The 22,217-nt window shown below is 46.0% G+C and overlaps 4 protein-coding genes across 4 annotated transcripts; 3 read left to right on the top strand and 1 right to left on the bottom strand.

Moving 5' to 3' along the window:
• Nucleotides 1-1,164: 1,164 nt before the first annotated feature.
• On the top strand, nt 1,165-5,350 carry LOC109742881 (uncharacterized protein At4g28440). The gene is made up of 2 exons (XM_020301975.4): nt 1,165-1,537; nt 4,826-5,350. Exons 1-2 carry the CDS (start codon nt 1,234-1,236, stop codon nt 5,035-5,037), a joined length of 516 nt encoding a protein of 171 aa, XP_020157564.1. The 5' UTR covers nt 1,165-1,233; the 3' UTR covers nt 5,038-5,350.
• An 81-nt stretch (nt 5,351-5,431) lies between these two features.
• On the bottom strand, nt 5,432-8,456 carry LOC109742889 (GDSL esterase/lipase At5g45950-like). Its single transcript, XM_020301986.3, has 5 exons — nt 7,485-8,456; nt 7,247-7,377; nt 6,549-6,782; nt 6,205-6,457; nt 5,432-6,094 (listed from the first exon to the last, which is right to left on the bottom strand). Exons 1-5 carry the CDS (start codon nt 8,005-8,007, stop codon nt 5,907-5,909), a joined length of 1,329 nt encoding a protein of 442 aa, XP_020157575.1. The 5' UTR covers nt 8,008-8,456; the 3' UTR covers nt 5,432-5,906.
• A 2,381-nt stretch (nt 8,457-10,837) lies between these two features.
• On the top strand, nt 10,838-13,897 carry LOC109742879 (homogentisate 1,2-dioxygenase). The gene is made up of 8 exons (XM_020301974.4): nt 10,838-11,274; nt 11,360-11,596; nt 11,752-11,831; nt 12,223-12,390; nt 12,488-12,663; nt 12,874-12,943; nt 13,062-13,216; nt 13,315-13,897. The coding sequence occupies exons 1-8, from the start codon at nt 10,934-10,936 to the stop codon at nt 13,639-13,641; spliced, it is 1,554 nt and encodes a 517-aa protein (XP_020157563.1). The 5' UTR covers nt 10,838-10,933; the 3' UTR covers nt 13,642-13,897.
• A 1,741-nt stretch (nt 13,898-15,638) lies between these two features.
• Nucleotides 15,639-20,709, top strand: LOC109742883 (lupeol synthase-like). The gene is made up of 18 exons (XM_020301980.4): nt 15,639-15,877; nt 15,961-16,152; nt 16,341-16,430; nt 16,601-16,798; nt 17,095-17,179; nt 17,309-17,475; nt 17,588-17,776; nt 17,875-17,988; nt 18,121-18,240; nt 18,324-18,446; nt 18,580-18,678; nt 19,027-19,083; nt 19,191-19,237; nt 19,311-19,454; nt 19,553-19,730; nt 19,900-19,980; nt 20,217-20,300; nt 20,430-20,709. The coding sequence occupies exons 1-18, from the start codon at nt 15,680-15,682 to the stop codon at nt 20,541-20,543; spliced, it is 2,280 nt and encodes a 759-aa protein (XP_020157569.1). The 5' UTR covers nt 15,639-15,679; the 3' UTR covers nt 20,544-20,709.
• Nucleotides 20,710-22,217: the final 1,508 nt, after the last annotated feature.

Here is a 22,217-nt window from a genome sequence, read left to right as displayed (position 1 = left end):
TACTTGACTGTCCCTTCTCTAATCTTAAACAAGCATTTGAAAAGGTTTAAAAGTGTGTATGGGAAAGATGTTGCCCATGTATTCAAAAAATATTAATCTCGTATTTGAATTTTTTTTATTGAAGTACTTGAATTTTTTGAAAAATGTGTATAAAATAAATGTTAATCATGTATTAAAAAAATGTTGAACGTGTATTAGAAATATGTTGTTGACATGTACAAAAAACGTAGAATGAAAACAAAAAGAAACAAAGGAATGAATAAAAGAAAAATAAACAAAATAAACGAAAGAAAAAAGAAAAAGAAAAAGAAAAATAAAGAAACAAATGCAAATAGAATGGAAAAACACATGAGAAGAAAAAGGAAACAAACAAAAAACCAAAAATAGAAAAAAAAAACTATTTAAGTCGTTCACCGGAGTCCTATACATCCCTGGTCAGCTTTGACCCGCACGCATGGCAGGCTGAGCACCGCCGTGTAGGCAATATTATGCATAAAACCCCCTTCAATTGTTCTCTCTTCTAATTATGCAGCCCTTCACTCCTGTAATTAGCTTGAGGCTGTCTGGTCGGGATTTGGAAAGATGCTTGCGATTCTGTCTAGAGGCCAGAAAATTAGAGCATAGAACATTTTAGGGGCGGGGGAGGGGGGTATGTACGAAATATTGCCTACGTGGCGGTGGCCAACTTGCCATGTGTGAAGATCAAGACCGATCAAGGATGTATAGGACCTCTGGTGGACGACATAAATAGTTTTATTAGGACTCAGATACACAATTTTATAGATTCGGTACTACCTTGACACACCTTCAATAGTTTTAAGACGTATGATGCATTTTACTCGTCTTTTTGGTAAGTGGGCCATCCTAGTTGCTACGCAAGGCATAGAAATGCTTGAGCGAAAGATCCTTCCAACTTGCTTGATGCGAGATATAGTCGGCGTGCTTGAACCTGGGCGGCCACATACAGCAGCCGGCGAACACAGGGCAGCCTAGCCCACCCAGTCCACTAGGAGCGTGTGTGTTCCGGCACAGACACTTCAAGCTGGGCCGGGCCGGCGAGCAGTTGGGCCCATACACGACCCGTCCATTCGCCTCCTCCTTCCTTTTTTTATACAGGAGCCGAACCATCCCCATCCCATTCGCCTCCCTCTTCCCGCAAGTAACCGCCACCCCCACCACCGGAATCCCCCTCCCCCTCGCCCCTCGCTCTCTAGGGTTTAGTGTTCCGGCGAGATGTCGACGGCGAAGCCCCGCCCCACCGCCACCCGCGGCGGCCCCGCACCCGCCGCCACCCGCGGCGCACCCGCACCCGACGCCCCCGCCGCCCCGACCGCCGGGAAGCCCGCCGTGCAGCTGCGCAAGCCCGTCTTCACCACCATCGACAAGCTGCTGCCGCAGACGCACGGCCACAACCTCACCGCGCGCGTCCTCTCCGCCCGCGCCGTCCTCGACAAGCCCGCCGCCCGCACCCGCGTCGCCGAGTGCCTCGTCGCCGACCCCACCGGCACCGTCCTCTTCACCGCCCGCAACGGCCAGAGTAAGCATCCCCTTCTCCCCGCCCGTCTCATCCGCGCCGTTTCGCTTCGCTTGCCCCATGTGTGGATGAATAGTGTACCTTGCCTCTGTCCCTTAGCTTGGTGCACGGGCGGACGGATGGATTAGCCCCGTGCTGTTTTCCTAGATTATTATTTAACTGCTTGCTTGCTTCTCCTCGCGCGATCTGTAGGTGATTTGTATGTAGATCTACTTGCTGTTGTGGCTGCACTCCTGTTGGAGGGCGCTTGCTGCACTGCTGTTTACATCCTTACCTGCTTGTTGATCCGTCAGACTGTTTGGGGACAGAAGATTGCTTGCAGTTGCTTACCATGGGTGCAGTCATCGTTTGGTTTTCTGATTCACCAATGTTGGTAGCGATGTACTGGGTAGGTCCTGCATTGTGGGGGAGAGAGCTTTCAAATCGGCTTGTATGTACATGATAGCCTAGTTGCAAATGTCTGCTTACAATACATGCTTGTTTATTCATCGAATTCTCGGGAATCAGTTGCAGTTACCTTGTGTCATGTTTTTTGGGTCCTGCATTGCATTGCAGTACAAGGCTCTAAATTTGGCTTGTAGGTACATGACGGTTTCAAGGGACATGTAGCTTATGTTGTTGTTTAAGCTGTGTGTGTGCTTATTTATTCAGAATCAGTTGCAGTAGCCATCTGTATGTATACCCATCATTTTCTGTTTTTCTGGTAAACTAGTGTTGGTACAAATGCATATGTTCCCCTGTGGAATACGTGTTAGCCTGCATCAGGGAAAGTATCTGCAAAATTGACTGACTTGTGCACTTATGATTTGAAGGTCCATGGACAAAATTGCAATTTAAGATCATAAAACTGGGCGTATGCTTAACTGGAGTAAAACTCACATCTGGGGGACATGCTGTTTATGTTGTTTACATGCTTTTTGATCCATCGAATGTTTGAGGACAGACAATTGCTTGCAGCTGCTTACCATGGGTGCAGTCATTTTTTGATTTTCTGTTACACTAATGTTGGCAGTGATGTCTCGGGTCCTGCATTGGAGGATAAACCTCTGAAATCAACTTTTGTGTACATGCTGATTTCAATGGACATATAGCCTAGCTACATTGTTGCTTGTATTATCAGTTGCAGTTACCATGCTATCATCGCGTGATTTTATGTTACACTAATGTTGCTATTTATGTATTGGGTCATGTATTGGGTGAGAAACCTTCGAAATTGCCTGCTATCATCGCTTGATTTCTAGAGGCATGTAGTGTGTAAATTGTTGTTAACAGTGCATGCTTATTTATTCATCTACTGTTGGGGATTCAGTTGCAGTTACCATTGGTATAATCATTAGCATATAATTTTCTGTTATACTAATGTTGGTCAGAATGCATAGTTTTGCCCGTGCAATATGGGTTAGCCTGCATTAGGGAAAATATCTCTGAAATTGACTTGCTTATGTATGATTAAAGTTGCAAGTTAGAACATAAAATTTGCTTGTATGCTTAACTGAAGTAAAACTCAACATTTGTGATTGGTAACCAATGGGGGTACACAAAGCCACTTGCTTGCAATTGCTGTGGGTCTTAGCAGCATTCTATCTTCTGTCCATTCTTATGAGAATGTGCTACTGCCACACAGATTAGGATGAGTGTATCATGCACGCTGTACTTATTTCAACATGATATGTGTCTATATGGGTTGATATACCAAATCAAGTTGGGTTTGTGCGCCCTCTTGCAGCATCTGTAAAATTGCTGTATAGGTTGTAGAGGGACATGCATGGGGCAAATTTGTTCTTGTTCTTAGATTGCCATTTACGCATATCATCATTGGGGGAGAAACTGTGGATGCTGAAACCACCTTGTGCATATCCTGTTAATAGAGGATGCCCATAAGGTGATTATTGGAACCCGCTGGTTGTCTTGCGATTTACACTTTCACTTCCTGATATAGAAACGTACTACATAATCTGTTTTTTTACTACATAATCTGTTTTCCCTATGTATAGTGACTGATGCTGATTTCTAATTAATTAAAGTCAGTTTTGTTCGCCACATGCTAATGGTCTATTTATCTTAGTTTAGTTTAGTTTTAGTTTGGTAGATAACATCTTGTACAGTTAATTGCTTGCAGTTGCTTACCATGAGTGCGGTCATTGTTTGATTTCCTGTTACACTAAAGTTAGCAGTGATGTCTTGAGTCCTGCATTGGTGGATAAATCTTTGAGATCGGCTTGTGTATACACGATGATTTCAAGGGACATGTAGCCTAGCTACATTCTTGCTTGCATTACGTGCTTCTTTATTCTTCAACTGTTGCGGAATCAGTTACAGTTACCATGGTATCATTGGGTCCTGTATTGGGGGAGAAATCTTTGAAATTGCCTGCCTATACATGATTTCAAGGGACATGTAGCGTGTATTGTTGTTAACACTGCATGCTTATTTATCCATCAAATGTTGGGACTCTGTTACAGTTACCATTGGTGTAATCATTGTCATTTGATTTTCTGGTATACTAATGTTGGTCAGAATGCATAGGTTTCTCTATGGAATAAGGGTTGGCATGCATCAGGGAAAATACCTGATAGACTGACTTGCTTATGTATGATTTGAAGGGACATGCATAAAATTCGAATTTCTTAGTTCATAAAATTTGCATGCCTGCTTAACTGAAGTAAAACTCACATCTATGATGGATAACCAGGGTGGGACATGAATGACACAAATCCACTTGCCTGCAATTACCATATGGGCCTTAGAAGCATTCTATTGCCTGTTGCATCTGTCTTATAACCATGTGCTACGGCCACAACAGTTATGACGAGTGTATCATGCTGTATGTGTTGATATGCCAAATCCAGATGGATTTTTTGCCCTGTTGAAACATCTCTAAAATTGTTTTACATGCCGTAGAGGGACATGCATGGGGCAAATTTCTTCTTGTTCCGAGTTGGATCGCCTTTTATGCACATCATCAAGGCTTGTTGAAGTGAAACTGTGAATGATGAAAGCACCTTGTGATGATATGTCACATGTGGTAGGAAATAGAGGATGCCCATAAGCTGATTATTGAAACCCTCTGGATGATGTGTGATTTACACTTTCACTTCCTGATAGAAACCATACTACATAATCTGTTTTCCCTATGTATGATGACTAAGTAACCAAAGTCAGTCTAGTTCATCGCATTCTAATGGTTTATTGATCTGATTTTGAACGGACAACATTTTGTGTACATTTATGCGCTGTGTACAAGTTGCAGCACACGGCTAATCTAATAAGTGGCATTTCCCTTGTCAACAGTTGAGATGCTGAAGCCAGGCAACACGGTGATCTTCCGCAACGCCAGGATCGACATGTTCAAGGACACGATGAGGCTGGCGGTGGACAAGTGGGGCCTGATCGAGGTGGTCGAGGAGCCCGCCGGCTTCAAGGTGAACGAGGACAACAACATGTCGGAGATCGAGTACGAGCTTGTGAACGTGCCGCCGAAGAAGCAGGAGCGTAAGAAGTGAGCGGTGGACCGGACCGGCTCTCTCTGGCTGTGGACATAGATTTTGGGAGGCAGTGGGTAGCGGTAGTAGGTTCACTTCATTATCCTGGAATGCGCTATTAGTAGTAGTGAAAAAGGCTTCAGCAGGAAGGAAGGCCTGGTCTCTTTGGGTTTATGGATGGGATCGTGTTCTGTGTCGGTGGTGGCGTCGTGTAATTGGCCAGCCTATTAAACTTTGTTGGTATGGAGTTTTGGATGCTGTTCTGATGGCAATATTCTGGGATTATCAAGTGATGCGCTCTTCTGAATCATGAGTAGCAGTGTTAAACTGTCAACACTTGTTATCTATCTATCTATCTATGGCTCTGCAGGTTGTTTAATTTTCAGGTTGGAGATATTACAAGATTTATCAGCCATGAATCCTGATACTTGTCTGATGCCGTCTCATACTTTTTCTCGTGGTTGCCTACTTGTAGTGTCAATTATTATCATTTCCGAATATTTTGATGTTGTGAAAAAGCCACAACATTGACCTGATTAACATTTGTGATTTCATAGCAGGATCATATTCTACACCGCTGGCTCCCTTGTCCCTGCATCGACCCTGGTAAGGAGTTGACCTGCCCTTTAATTTGTTCGTTCATGCAGTAACATCTTCAGTTATTCTGTGTCTTTTTCTTCAGCTGCAAAGGTTACAGTAACATCTTCACTCTAGTCTTACAACTCAACTAAACTGCGGTACAGTTAGATATAGCACATGACACTTGCAGCACAGTTGAATACCATGATACTGAAGTAAAAGAATGAAAGAAAGAAAGCAGAAATTGTCCCAGTAGCGGCCTTTACACTTTAGCTTGCTATGCAAAGGATCCTCCTCTTGAACTTGGGTCTCTAGCTGTAGATTCCGGCAATGGAGTCCAGCATCAGGCTTGTGATAAGCTGGTTCGTTGTCTCTGTCGGATGGACAGCATCCCAGTACAAGTACTTGCTCGGGTCCAGGCATGTCCTTCGCCCTCTGCATGTCTGGCCAACCTCGATCATCCCTGACCCGCAGCACCCTCTCGACACCTCCGTCAGCCCTACATTTCATCCATTGATTCATTCCGCAAAAGCAGCACATCGGTTAACCATGCTTAAGAACTTTGCAATCATGCATGGCAATGTTTAGAAGAGTTGTGAAACGCATTACCGTAATTCTGAGGGTTGTCAGTTGCGGCCCGTATGATTGTGTAGGTATCTATGTAGGCGCTTCTCAATCGGGGCTGGTAGTTGACGAAATTCGACAGCTGAATCAGCCTCGAGTTGAAGGAGGCCGCCAGCTGGTTTAGATCGCTGTCGCATCCATCTGGATCCCTTCCAAGCAACGTTCTTGCGATCGGTAGACAGCCAATCGGGGGTAGCCCGACGAACACGAACCTTCTCGCTCCAAGCATCCTCATCACCTGCATGACACATCCAGCATTGATTACAAAACATGCTAAGATATATGTGCTGGATCAATGCTAGCTAGTCTGATCCAGAATTCATGCTTGCCTGGGTATAGTTGCCGAGGCGTGCTATCAGGTGGTTCTCGTACCGCAGCATGGCGATGGGGCCTGCTGATCGGTTCGACGCGATGTAGTTTAGGAGCATGTCATTTGTACCAGCGCTTATGATGAAGGTAGCCCTGTTAACGATCCGCTCTGCTCTTCTCAGTCCGAGCAGGGCTCGGATCAGTTGCTTGTAACGCCAGAAGTGCCACAGTTGTCTCCGAAATGGCAATGCGCTCTGCAAGTAAGAAGCTTAGATAATAGCAACCACAGCACTAATTGTGGAGTACCCTCCAGTTATAAGCTTGCACAATTTGTTTACCATACCATCTACGAAATCTCCCTGATTAAACCATTTGCCTTGATGGTGTACATCCATGAATGAATAGCTCAATTTCAGTTAGATTTCTTCAACGGCATTACTTTTTTTGGGTCCTACAGACAAGTTTTATTTGCTAGTGAAGCAACAAGTACTGAACCTTTTTTGGGTCCTGTTTGGTTCAACCTTGTTGCATGACCAGTCATGCCTATTTTATGAGTTTAACTCTACTAGGAGGCAGGTTTTTTGCTTTTATCATCTGAATGAACCACACATATGAACTTTGTGCTTTAATGATTCATTCACTAAGATTGCTATCGAATAGATACATTTTCATGCAGTGATATGACTGAAAATATTAACAGTTGATGCTGATGACGTACCAATGTGTTGGCAGTGATATCGTCGTATCCAGAGCCCGCCGACGCGAAGCTCACCCCCTTCCTGAGCTGCCCCAGCTTGAGCGTCGGGTCAAGGAAGCCCGGGATGGTCCTCATTATACCGAGCTTGTCCGCTGCACAACCACCGCAAATCTGCCATGTCAGGTATCCTGAAACAGCAGCGGCACTATCCACATAGAGCAAAAGGAGACAGACAGAGGAAGAAGTGTGTTGTGTTTACCCAGCATGTCGGTGGCCAGCCGGCCGTTGGAGAAGCGGCCGGTGGGCCTGCGGCCGTAGAAGTTGACGCCGTAGGGCGGGAAGTTGGCCTTGGCCGTGGTCCGCAGCCGGTTGTTGTTGCCAGGGTCCACCGTCGAGTCCCCGAACACGAGGAGCGTGGCGCAGACCGCGGAGCGGTTGCCGCCCCTGGGTGGAGCCGCTGGTGCCACGTCGGGGTCCTGAATTGGTGGCACGACCTGTATTGGTGGTGGCGATGGAGGGTCCTGCGGCGGCGGCGGCGGCGGCGGCGGCGGTGGTGACAATGGAGGGTCCTGCTTGCGGGGAACTGGCGGGGCTCGTCTGTGTGATGGTCGGTGTCGCTGCGGCGGCGATGGTGGTGCATGCTGTGGTGGTGTTGCTGGGTGTTGCGGCGGTGGCGCCGATGCCTTTGCTGCTGGTGGTGGTGGTGCTGTTGCTGCGCAATGCAGCTCCCCGGCGGCGAGCAGCAGCGCCACCAGTACTCCGGCCAGTGGGAAACCCTTCATGGCTTTGGTGGAGGATAGCAGAAGGCGAGGAAGCTGCTAGTTTTGAGGTGTGGAGGATTCAAAACCATGTGTATATGTGGGTGAAGGGTGGCAGGCAGCAGCAAGGTTGGGGTTGGGGTTGGGATGTGATGGGATGCAAATGCAGTGGGAGCAAGCAATGCAAAGGTGGCTTGGTGCCTGTTAGGTGAGTGCTTGTTATGCCTGGGCTGGGTTCACTTTGTGTGAGCAGCAGCAGCTTTGGACTGGGAGGGGGGATTCTTTCTAGGTGTTTCATCCGCAGAGCAGGCAGGCCGGCCCTTGCTGGTTTGTAGGTCTGGGTCAGTAGATGGATGGTTTGCTTCACTGGTTTCTCATCTTCTTCCTCTTCTTGTGTGCCTGCCTGCCTTCATCTGCTGTTATTGCTGCAGACATTTGTCCAAGGGGGTTTTAACCTCCTTTTCCAAAAAAAAGAAAAAGTCGAAGGGGATAGAGTTGTTGTATTGTACTTCCTCCGTCCGGAAATACTTGTCGAAAAAATGGATGTATCTAGAACTAAAATACATCTACATCTAGATTCATCCATTCCTGTGACAAGTATTTCCGGACGGAGAGAGTATTAGAGTCAATATGCAGCTCCTAGTGAAACGGAGGCGGCCAAGGTTGCCTTGCCCGGTTCTAGATCGGAAGTGCGGAGAACAATGTTGGAGAAATGCCCTTTTTATTTTCATATGATAGATAGGCATAGGCGATACAGATTCATAGTTGTTGTCGTTGCTCTGTTTACATTCCCGCCCATCCATGGATATGAATGGCGAGGGAGGAATTAGGGTGCCGAGCCGATGATGTTGAAGAGACAGACGCACATCTGCATATATCTTGCTAGGGATACACATACGGCATACAGTTTGTTACCATGCTTCACTGGTTTTTCATCTTATCGTGTGCTTTAATCTGTTGTCAATGTTTGATCGGTCCATCCAACTATTTTCTGTTCATCAGCACCTAGCATAGTGCACCGACACCATATGTAGTTTCAAAAACCCGACCGGCGAGGCTGTCGGTTTAGTTTTTGATTGGTCTGGCAGCTGGTTCATCGGTTCATTTCATTTGCAATAAAAAGAAACCTTGAAATATCTAGGCTATTCTTTTTTATTAAAACTGAACTTAAAATCAAACAAATACACATAATATTGGATGTCATCCCTTACTGAATGTGTTGCCAGCCTAGTTTTACAGGTCCTTTAGTGTGCCTGGGCACAAAGAAAGAGTTCGGTCACAAGTGGACGCACCATTTTATGAATATTTTCAGGTTTTTTTAACTTTTTACCAAAAGATGAGTGCGCCTTAAAAACCGGACAGGGCGTCGGTTCTGGTTTTTTCTTGTCGGACCGCCGTCTTGGTCCGGTGTTTTGAACTATGGCTGAAACTGATAGGATGGTGATGCACAGTACTGCGAATCTGTGATGGATGAAGCTTCCTTGATCAACGCATGGAGCTCTTTTTTTTTGTGGGTCAATGGACGAAGCTATCTTTTTGTTCATAATCAACAAAGCTTTATATGTACTCCCTCTGTTCTAAAATAAGTGTATTATCTTTAGTAAAATTTTATACTAAAATTAGTATAAAGTTGAGACACTTATTTTGGGATGAAGATTGCGAGAGTAGGAAGAGCATCTACAGACGGGCGCCTCAAAACCCGTCTCATACGCCCGGTCGAGCCGCCCACTCACTGTCCGGTTGCAAAATTTTGACCCAAACGGCGCCTTAAATGGCCCTCAAACGCACGGGTTGATTGGCACCTAGCCCAAATATGAGGCGGATATGAGGGTGCCTAGGCACGCCTACCACGTCGTAATAGGCCCATGCTGGCCCACCTGACCCCACATATATTCGTACCCATCCGCTCACCGGAGCAAACCCTAATCACTTCACTCCACTCCCCTCCGCCACCCGAGCTCATCTCTCGCGGTTTCCAGCCTTCTCCGGCATGGCAGGCAGCGGATCGGACTTCGACCAATCCAGATCCATCGACTAGGGTGTCATCCGTGCCGGTTGGACGAGGCAATGGTAGTCTGCATTGCACTTCGCCGCTCCCGGGAGGACAGCACCCGCCCGACGGACGGATCTGTCCGCCACGACTCCATAGCGTCGGCTCAAGGGGTGCTCCACTCTGAGGCTGAATCCTCGTAGTCCCGGCAGCCGGAACCCCTCTCGTTCCCTGTCACCGGTCGGGCAGACTATGAGTCCCACCGGGAACGGGCGGCCCGCCGTGGGAAGGAGAGGATAAGGGCCGTCGAGGCCCGTATTGCGGCGGAAATGGCGACGACGGAGGCGGCGGCGCGGGTGGCCGCAGAGGAGGAAGCCATCCGTGCCCACATTGTGAAGAAACGGCAGCGGAGGAACACGCGCGCCTTGCCCAAGAGCAAAATCGGACAGTCCGTGCCATGGCCGGACTGCCACCGCAGGAGGAGAAGGCAGACGGTGACAGTGAGGATAGCTCCGGCGACGGGCAAATCCGGCTCAATCTGTACTGCGTCTTCAACCGGTACTTTCGTGAGAAGGACGACAATGGCGTTGAGAAGGGCAAGGGCAGCCGTGGATGAACTCCATCATAGCTAAACATGCCAATTTTTGGTAGTCTGATGGCATGTTTAATTAGTAGTGATGGAGTAGCCGGCCAATGTGCGTGCATCGATCGTAGTTGCATGAGTTTGTATGGATTTGAGATATGATAATTGAGGTGTCCGGGTGTGAATTACTCCCTCTGTAGACTAATATAAGAGCGTCTATATTGAGAGTGCATTATTTGAGGTGTTCGCGGGCGTTTGAGGGGACGGATTTGACCCAGTCGGCTGTAATAATAAAGCATTTGGATGAGAGAGAGGCGACGGCGCCGACTGCTTTGCTATTGGGAGAGAGTTTTCAACTCGGACGCTTCATCCATCTGATGTGCGCACAAGGCGACGACCTCCTGACGCTGTCCCTCACTCCCACACGCCTCGCCTGCTCGCCACTCGCTCGCTCTTCGCCGGCGTCAGGGACCTACAAGCACCCGCCGGCCATGTCCGGGAGCCCCGCCGACCCGCGCCCGCCGGAGCCGGAGCAGAACGGCGGAGGCGACGGGTACGCGTACCTGTCGGGGCTGGGCAACAGCTTCTCGTCGGAGGCCGTCCCGGGGTCGCTCCCGGCCAACGGCCACAACAGCCCGCTGCTCTGCCCGCTGGGCCTCTACGCCGAGCAGCTCTCCGGCACCTCCTTCACCACCCCGCGCCACCGCAACCTCCGCACGTACCTACCTCCTCCCCCTTTCTTCCTCCTCTGCTCCCCCGCCCTCCAGTCCAGGCTCAATCAAGATCCGCTCTTTTTGCTGCAGGTGGATGTACCGGATCAAGCCGTCGGTGACCCACGACCCCTTCCACCCGCGGGACCCGCCCAACCCCCGCCTCCTCGCCGACTTCCACGACCCGCGCGCCGCCGTCGCCACGCCCACCCAGCTCCGATGGAGGCCCCGCGATGCGGATAAGGATGCGGACCTCGACTTCGTCGACGGCCTCTACACCGTCTGCGGCGCCGGCAGCTCCTTCCTCCGCCACGGATTCGCAGTCCACATGTCTCTACTTCTTTCTTTAACTTGTTCATTGCTCAACTCAACTGAACCATCCTTCAGACTGTTCACTCTATTCAGCAGTTCCAGCTTCACAACAAGTGAATGCCTGATTGACTCTGCTGTCTGCTCATGCTCATGCTCATGCCCTCTTGTTCCAGGTACGCCGCTAACAAGTCCATGGACGGATGCGCCTTCTGCAACGCCGACGGCGACTTCCTCATCGTGCCACAGCAAGGGAGTCAGTCTTCTGGGCTTCGACCCGTCAAATTCAGACATAACGCGCTATCTTTCTGTACCTACCAGCCTGTTGCTCTGTTCATGCTTGATTGGAACTATCTTACATATCCAGCCGCACAACCACCATTTGGCATTACTAACCAATAACACCAGGCCCCACTGCCACTAGAGTTAGGTCACATCTTACTCTTGTTACATCCTTGTCAGTGTCCCAGTCTTCTGTCGTTATGTGCGATTGATAACCTACTTTATCTGCAAAAATATAGCATACTTTAAAAAAAAAACTAAAAGGATAGGAGATAATTGATTGATGCAATCCCTATTCTGTTATGCTTACATTTGATGGAAATGTCAATCCTCATCACCTTCCATGGTTTTGGTGTCAAGCCCAGAGTTGTTGATCACAACCGAGTGCGGAAAGATGTTGGTGCCACCTGGCGAGATCGTCGTCATTCCTCAGGGCTTCCGCTTCGCCGTCGACTTGCCTGACGGCCCTTCGCGTGGCTATGTTTCCGAGATCTTCGGCGCCCATTTCCAGCTCCCTGATCTTGGTCCGATCGGTAATATACTTGTGCCTCTGCCTTCTGTATTCTACTCTAAGACTAAATCGGCACGCGGTGCTGTTATAAGATGCCAAATGAGTGAATTGGTCTGCAGGTGCCAATGGTTTGGCTTCGGCGAGGGATTTCCTCTCCCCCACGGCATGGTACGAGCAAGCCCACCGCCCTGGGTATGTCATAGTGCAGAAGTATGGTGGTGAGCTATTCACCGCCACACAGGATTTTTCACCGTTTAATGTGGTCGCCTGGCATGGAAATTATGTCCCATACAAGGTAACCAACCGTCTCAGCGGATTCACTTCTAAGTTTTAGCTGTTAATTTTTGTCTTTTCTTTTCTGCATAATTGATTAAGATCAAGTCCCTGATTTCTCCTTGGTCCGACATCTTGCCATATGTGCCTAGCTAGCTTGGTATTATTTCTTTTCAGTATAATCTGAGTAAGTTCTGCCATGTGTGCCTAACTTGATTTTGTTTCCATTCAGTACGACCTGAGCAAGTTCTGTCCATTTAACACTGTCCTGTTCGATCACGCCGACCCGTCAGTAAACACAGGTGACTGCTTCTTGTCACTGAGATAATTCTTCAGTTTTGGGGGCCATGGCCATTTTAGCTGCTTCATGGGTTGGGGTTCTAAGTCTAACAGCTTTGTGCTTGTTCCTCCCATTTTCAGTTCTTACTGCTCCAACTGACAAGCCTGGCGTAGCATTACTTGATTTTGTGATATTCCCGCCCCGATGGCTGGTTGCCGAGAACACATTCCGCCCTCCGTACTACCATCGCAACTGCATGAGCGAGTTCATGGGACTGATCTACGGCGTATATGAGGTAATAAATTTCTACCCTTGGTATAAACTGAACTGAACTTGTTATTTGTTTCTTGAAGTCCGTTACTGAAACAAACTGAACTTGAACTTGCGACGCAGGCAAAAGCCGATGGCTTCCTCCCCGGAGGCGCGAGCCTGCACAGCTGCATGACACCCCATGGGCCGGACACCAAGACGTACGAGGCGACCATCAGCAAGCTTGGCGGACCGGAGGCCAACACGCCGACAAGGCTGAGCGGCACGCTGGCCTTCATGTTCGAGTCTGCGCTGATCCCACGCGTGTGCCGCTGGGCGCTCGAGTCACCGTCCCGGGACCTCGACTACTACCAGTGTTGGATCGGGCTCAAATCCCACTTCTCCCACGGCAAAGATGGCAGTGACGGACCTGCGACAACCAGCAGCGACGACAAGGATGGCGAGAAGTAGCTCTGTTCCCGCAGGTAGGAAATGAAATTCCCAGGCCATGTATATGTATGTATACTACTAGTTACCTGTGTAAAGGGAGAAAGCAAACATTAATCAATCCAGTAGGAATAAATAAGCAGAATGTGCAGCATGCATGTACAATCACCATCCAACATGCCAATGTGTATACATAATAATATCATTAGCAAGCAAAAGCATGTAAAGAGGAATAATACATGTTTTTGGAATAAAGAGGAATAATGTGGCTGCACCTTCAGTCTTCTGCTTGTTGTGTTGTACTGAAATCAGTTATGTTGACAGTATACATGTATGTTCCTATCTGTAATCCATATCGATTCATCCCTGAATTCTGGCCATCAGTTAGTTGCACCTGCATTAGATATACGGAGTGCTTCAGAATTGTGTGGATATAAGCAGCAAATCAAATTCGGCATCCAACTCCTCCTTGAAGGATGAACTGGAGATGCATTTGATTCAGACTTGTTGCTAAGGCTGTGAGTAGAGTGTGTGATTGTTTCATGGAACAGCTAGCTAGCTAGCACTGAAGATTGTGCATATGAGGTAGGGAGGGAGGGAGGGAGGGTCCTCTGAATCCTTGGCAACTTGCTCTGCATTTTTGCTAGATTGACCGATCGATGTTCTAGTCTCTGTAAGCAACCTCGCTTGAGTATGTATTGCCTTTTTTGAATTCCGGTTTGTAACTTTGAACTGCAGTGTTTTCTTTTTTGTTTGTATTTAGTGTAACAGACGATGCTATCATGATCAATTGTTAAAGCATATATATTCTTTCTAACTTGGTGAATGCAGTTTAGGTGCTCTGTTGGTCTTCCATGATTAATTCCTAGTAGTCAGTACTGATGCTGGCTACATATAGTACTTTTGCTGATATTTACATATAAATAGTTGGAGTAATGATGATTATAATGGATTATATTTTTGTCATACATGTTTCATGGTTGCCTGAAGATACAAATCTAATTCACGTTTGCAATTTATTTTTCTCGACTGGCAAGCAGTTTGGGTGGGTGTCCGTGTCTTCAAGTTTTAGGCGTTGCCGTTATCAACTTATATAAAATGTTTCTACTTGCACAATGTTCTTTCTTTCTACAATTAACCACTGAATTGAGTCGTCAGTGAGTTGCACCTGGATTCGACATACAGAGCGCTTCAGAAGTGTGTGGATATAAGCAAATTCGGCTACCATTTTTGTTTGAGGGTTCGGCAACCAATTTTTTACATCCTTTCCCCCAGTGTCATATTGAGAAACAACATTAACAAATCGTAAGGCGAAAGGGGGCGACAAACTCCACACCGAAATCGGCCAAATATATCATCGGAAGCACACACGAGTAGTTCCAGAGTGCACGTACACAACTCACACTCTTTCGTTTCATCGAATTTTCACAAACCATTTGAACAAACGAGATGGGTGATGCGCCACACTCACACGGCACACACCGAGAATCGCATGACGGTCGAGCATGCATAAGCCATTTCCCCTGGTTTTCAGCTGCCCATCCACACCCAGCACGCAAAAGGAAAGGACTCATCGCTTCCATGTGATTTTCCCCCGCCCCATTTCCCGGACATATAAACACATTCGGCCCATTCTTCATGCATCATCCATGCCGCTACTCTGACCGACCGAATGCGCAACATTCTACTCATCACCCTGCTTCCTTCATTCGGCGTTGGTACGGTGGGTGATGCGCACGCTCTTCTGTCGATTCCCTTCCGCTGTGATCTGTGCCTGCTAACAAGTGCAATCCAAAATATTGTGTAAGTGCTGTGATGCTCTCTTATTTATGCCAGTACGCTCTTCAATGTTTACATGACATGTTTCCTGTTTCCAAGAAACTATTTATCAAACTCCTGCATGCATGGAGAAATTAAGATGGCAAAACGTCCCAACAGTAAAAGAGAGAACCTGGTTATGGATTTTCTTTCCAAAGTTTCTGACCTCTTAAACCCTGCTTTTGCCATCAGGTGTGGCTTAATAGTGGCAGAAGATATTGTGTTTGTGCTGTAAAAAATATATATGTGGAAGCTCAAGATCGCCGAGGGCGGCCCGTGGCTCACGAGCGGCAACAACCACTTCGGAAGAGAAACATGGGAGTTTGACCGAAATGACGCTGGATCAAGCGAAGAGCGGGATGCGGTCGACGCTGCACGGGCTGAATTCCAGAAGAACAGGTTCAGGACAAGGCACAGCTCCGATGTTTTGGCCCGCATGCAGGTAAGTAAAATGCACTGATATATACACCCTTGTCTTGGTGGTATCTATCCAACTGAATATTTGAAGTGTTTTTTGTTGTGCAGTTAGTAAAGGGGAATAACTTCAGCCTTGACCAACAGCAGAAACCAAAAGGTGATGAAACTAGTGTCGACATCAACATAGCTACGGTGTCGGAGACACTGAAAAGGGCACTCAGATACTTCTCAGCCATACAAGGGCACGATGGGCACTGGCCAGGAGATTTTCCGGGCCCTCTCTTTACCACAGCAACCATGGTAATTAAGATGCATCATACATAAACTTGATGTTTGTTTGTTTGCATCATCATCACCATCAAGTTAGTTATGATAAACATTTATTTAGATGGTTATGCATGCTATATATTCTTGCTAACTATTCACAACTTTGGCGTGACATCGACATGGGAGACATTCTGATGTTTGTTCATTCCTGCTTGCTGCAGATCATAGTTTTGTATGTCACAGAGTCGTTAGGTACTACACTATCGTCAGAACACCGCAAGGAGATCTGTCGCTATTTGTACAACCGACAGGTAAGGTGCACGCACATTTGCCAGGAAATTAATTATGGGTAACTTTTAGCAAGTTCTGTTTTCCACCAAAAATGTTCTCACTAAGACTGTTTCTACGGATGTCTTCAAAATTTTTACACAAGAAAATTATATCGGAATAAATAGACTGACCCAAGTTTTTGTATTATCAGAATATGGATGGAGGATGGGGACTACATGCGGAAGGCGAGAGCTCCATGCTCAGCTCAGCTCTCAACTACACTGCTCTAAGACTACTTGGTGAGGATGCTGATGGTGGACCAGATATGTCCATGCCAAAAGCAAGGAAATGGATACATGACCATGGTGGTACAACAATGATACCAATCTTGGGAAAAGTCTGGCTCTCGGTAACAATCATCGTCCTTGTGCCGGCCCCAAGTTTTTATTTTCAGCAAGTGATTCACAAGTTAGCTTGATTCACCAAGCATTTCACCACTTCTTGTTAATATACTCATGCTTGATGCTGCAACTTCAGTTATGCAGAATTCTTCAACAAGAGTAAAAATTATGTTCTTGTTAACAAGCAAGTCTGAAACTGCATGCTTTCAGTTATGCAGAATTCTTCAACAAGAGTAAAAATTTGACGAAACTATTTATGTCGATCGACCCAAAGCGCATCTGAACTGTATGCCTGACGCTGCAGGTACTTGGGGTTTCTGAATGGTCAGGTGTAAACCCTATGCCCCCAGAATTGTTCCTTCTGCCATCCTTCGTTCCTATCCAACCAGGTACGCAGAGTTCTTCGCCGGTGCGTTAAGTGTTACTACAATTAATTACCTGGTTATTCAACACTAGGTATGAACCATATTAGGAAGAGCTTATTTTATGAGAACAATCATGTTGTTTCTCAAATGCAGGACGGTTGTGGAGTCACTTCAGAATGGCTTTCATCCCCATGTCCTATTTATATGGCAAGAAGTTTGTTGGCCCAATAACAAAACTGGTTTTATCATTAAGGGAAGAGCTGCATATTCACCCCTACAAAAAGATTAACTGGAAGCAAGCGCGCAAATTATGCGCAAAGGTGAGTCCACTAACTTTATAGTTTTTACCTTTTGTTCTGCGAGTATTCCACGTGATTTCACATTTGGATTAATTTCTTGTTCAATTTTAAAGGATTATGAATTCAAATGCAGGAAGATGCCTATCATCCACATACCTGGCTCCAAGAATGCTTGTCCGATTGCCTTTACAGTTTCGGTGAACCTTTTCTGGCATGTTGGCCAGTTTCCCACATGAGACGAAAAGCTCTACGACAAATTGCCAATTTCCTGAAATACGAAGATGATATTTCACGGTATATCTGCATCGGCGCCGCGCAAAAGGTTAGACTTACGGAGGTCTTCACAAAATAATTCAGTGCTGATTTTCAGTGAGCTGTAAATGAACATCATTTCCTTACAAAGAATAAACATTATTACAGGCATTATCCATGTTATGCTGTTGGTCTGAGAATCCCAGTTCAGATGCATTCAAGCGCCACTTGGCTAGAGTTGCTGATTTCCTATGGCTCGGGGAAGATGGCATGAAAGTGCGGGTAAATTTTAATGACTCTTGTTTCTGTAATATTCAGGGTGAAGATACCCTTCCATTTAAAATGCACCTCAGTCACATTGAAATTTATGCGCAAACTAACTGATATTACACGACTTCATTGTTCATTCAAAAGGTATGTGCGGGCCAATCATGGGATGTTGCTTTTGCCGTACAAGCGATATTAGCGTCTAATGTTGCAGAGGAATTTGGAACTACTCTCAGGAAAGCACACCATTTCATAAAAGCATCACAGGTATTATTTTCCAGAACTGAATTTTGTTACGTACATTTATCTTGACTGAAATCCTAACTCTACTAACTTATATTTTCTCTAAGATTGTGGACAACCCTTCTGGTGACTTCAGCAGAAAGTACCGTCACATCTCTAAAGGAGGATGGGCCTTCCAGGTTGCAGATCAGGGTTGGCAGGTTTCAGACTGCACAGCAGAAGCTCTCAAGGTGCGATATCAAATTAATTAAGGATGCAAAAAAAAAGTGGACAGGACTAAAATGGAAACATGCCTTCCATTTTGCTACTACAAAGTAATTTGTTTCAGCCTTTCAGGCATTTGTAATTCTTCTTCTGTTTCAGGCTCTGTTACTGCTCTCAAAGTTTCCGTCAGAGATCGTGGGTGATCAGATGGAAACATGCCGCTTCCATGATGCAGTGAACATATTATTATCTTTACAGGTGTGGAACCACAACTTGTACTTTAGATTCTATATTTTGGTCTATGCATACACAGGGGCATGTCCATAAAGTTGGGTAAATGTTAGTTTTCGGAATTACTTGTCTTGGAAATGGATGTATCTAGAACTAAAATACGTCTAGATACATCCATTTCCGCGACAAGTAATTCCGAACGGAGGGAGTAGATGCTAGTGAATAATTCAGCACAAGGCCGTATGGCTGGTAACGAAAGGCAGATTCAGTGCGATCAGTGTCTACTCTTATGTGCATGATTCTGATATGCAATCTTTACTTGAAGCAAGTTCTGTCAGGTTGTGTAAAAATGATTTGACACTAGGTTGTACGCAGAATCCTAATGGTGGCTATGGAACTTGGGAGCTAGCTCGTACATATCCATGGATGGAGGCAAGTGCTCTCCAAACACCTGCACTCCATGTTGTTTTTATTTGGAGTTTAGGAAAATCATTTAACATTGGGTAATGAGACCTTTAATATATTTTTTTCTTTTCCAGAATTTAAACATGACAGAGATATATGCAGACATCATGGTGGAGCATCAGTAAGAAATCTACAATCTTTCTTAGCAATAGCTCTTGCATGTGACTCGATATTAAGATGCATACATGTCGCAGGTACGTCGAGTGTACCTCGTCGGTCATCCAAGCATTGGCCCTGTTTCGGCAAAAATACCCCGGGCATCGGGAAGATGAAGTAGAACAATGCATCAGGAGAGCGACAGAATTCATCGAGAAGTTACAGAATGAGGACGGTTCATGGTCAGTACACTATCAACAGTTTTATAGTGTTTATATTAAGTTTATTAAACAAGGAGAAGGTGTGTTGTTGACATATTGATCAATAAGTTGTTTTGCAGGTTCGGATCATGGGGTATTTGCTTCACATACGGCACGTGGTTTGCTATAGAGGGCCTATCGGCAGTTGGACAGTGTTACAGTAATAGCACCTACATCCGGAAGGGTTGCCAGTTTCTATTATCAAAGCAGCTAAGGAATGGTGGATGGGGTGAGAGTCATCTTTCATCCACAACCAAGGTAAACGCTATCGAATGGCATCTTATGTTGATGAACAGAAAGTACTCACATCTTAGAGAAAATCAAGCATACCGACAAAGAAATTTTTAGTTATTCTTGTTTCAATTTACCTTGAATTCTGCACTTCCTACGGTAACCGATCATACGTGTCATCTCAAATTCTAAACAGGCATACACGAACCTAGACGGGGAGAAATCACATATAGTCAACACTGCATGGGCAATGTTGGCACTAATGAAAGCTGGACAGGTGACCACTTCTCTTTCTCTCTCCAAAGGTTTCACATGGTCAAAGTCCAAAAGACTACTATTATGTTAATGCACAGTATCGTAAATGCACGAAAGGTTTCCCCAGAATAACTGAACCGATCTATAGTATAACTTCTGATCTTGGAAAAAATTATAGGAGAACTTCAAGGTGCAGGTTCTAATTCAATTGAACTACGAAGTACTGTCGAATTAATTCCAGCTTTTCTTCGACTTCAGGCCGAACGAGATCCGTCTCCTTTGCACGAAGCTGCAAGACTTATCATGAGCATGCAGCTTGGCAATGGTGACTTCCCACAGGAGGTAACTAACTGCTACAATTAATGTACCATGTGCTACACGATTTAAACTAAAATCTTGAAATCTTGTTTTCTTAATAATGCTGTAACAAAAATGATTGGAGCTAACACAATCTTGTATATTATTATGTAGGAAATGATTGGAAGTTTCTTGAAAAACGGTCCCTTGTGTTATATGGCTTATCGCAACATATTCCCCATATGGGCCCTTGGAGAGTATCATAGATTAGTACTTTGCTCTGGCTAAATTGGTACCTTCCTCAACTAAATGTCGCTCCTCTGCTGGCAATGCTGAAAGAGCGATATATTGATTTATATGTCTTGAAGAAAGAAACAAGAAGATAGTCGTGTAATTATAGGGGGTGCGCATATCTGAAGATCATACATAATAATTGATTCATTAATTTGTTGTATGGCTTCTGGCTATTGTACATTTATTGTAAGAAAGATATTATCTGCAACACGTATGCATCATCGTTACAGTTAGAAATTTAGGACCACCATGGCATCCTAGTTCTTGGCTTTAAATGACATCAAAGAAGATATTTGCTCAGATTTGAAGCTTCCTTTCCACTGGTGGAATACAAATGCCTCATCTTTGAAATTTGCTGATACACACAAAAGAAAGTGGACATCCTTAGTGTATTTGAGAGATCTCTGAATGAGCAAGTTGATTCAAATGAGCTCAAATAAGTTGAAATGCGAAGAAAGTTTACATCTAAAGCAATCTGATGTTAAAAGCTCCTATTTGCCACACATGTTAGAGAAGATCAACATCCATCGATTTGCGGGATTTCAGAAAGCTGGTTTCAGAGAGGATAAACTGAAGACTCAAATGGAGGACACAAGAAACCACAACATATACGCAGTTGAATATATGGAGTTCAGATTCACTGAAATGACATCCAGACTTAAGAGAGCAGCAACTTGACATGTTATGCATGGCCACATAGCCTGCTCACTGGACTCTATCTCCTCCACCGCCTCATTCATCGCTTCGGTTGGGGGCATCTTCGACTCAAGGGCGCTCATCCTGGCGGTGCGTCTGGCGCCATCAGATGGCGTGTGAAGGTGTGAGGAGGCCGTCAACGCGCTCGCGCAGGAATGCCACGTCCATGCCTAGGACCTCCAGCGCTTGCAAATTCTTCTTCCACGCCGCAAGGTCCTCACGAGAAGCAGGCGAGGAGGCCCTGACACCCTCGGCGATGCTAGCGGTCTGCACCATGGCTCCGATAGCCAGCTTGGGGTTTACCTCCTCAAGCAGCAGGTTCCGGTGGAGGCACGCCTTCTGGGCAAGACAGAGCTTGTAGTACGTCGCGCGCAGGTGGTCCGAGAACAATTCACGGTTGGTGTCCAGCACACTGTTAACGAGTATGTTGAAGCTGCTGAAGCTCTCCATGCCGTCGACACCGCCCTCTGGCTCTGAATCGTCTGGAGATATCATGACGTCGACATTGTCTTTTTCGCTGGCTGCCAGGTTGTTGATATCATCACAGGTTGTTGTGCTGGTTGTAACCTCCGCATCCTCTTCCTTAAACCTGACATCATAATCTGTTGTTCTCAACTCACCCTCTCTTACTATATACACCTGAAAAAAAGGCATCGGTTACATACTTCAGCCCTGTTGCTTCTGCCGTGCATTTGATAAAAAATATTACAAAGAAATGATGTAGCAATTGATGAAACATGTATGGTAAGGACTCACCTTGAATTTTTTCGAGTCCACGAGTCGAAAGACCAGGGCGTCGTCGACCTTGAGTCTATGTTCTTCCGCAAAGTGTTTCCAACCACCACTAAGACCATCTCTTGCGACAAGGTAGTTTGCAGGGTAGCTGCGTCCTTCCTCGTCTTCTAAAGTCATTACAGTATCTTTCTTTGGAAGATGCTGTCTGCAAAAGCTACGCGGGAGACCCTGCAAGAG

The sequence above is a fragment of the Aegilops tauschii genome, chromosome 7 (genome assembly GCF_002575655.3).
Source record: "Aegilops tauschii subsp. strangulata cultivar AL8/78 chromosome 7, Aet v6.0, whole genome shotgun sequence".
Lineage (NCBI taxonomy): Eukaryota > Viridiplantae > Streptophyta > Magnoliopsida > Poales > Poaceae > Aegilops > Aegilops tauschii.
The sequence above is the reverse complement of the archived record's forward strand: the minus strand, read 5'-3'. Positions and strand labels throughout refer to the sequence as shown.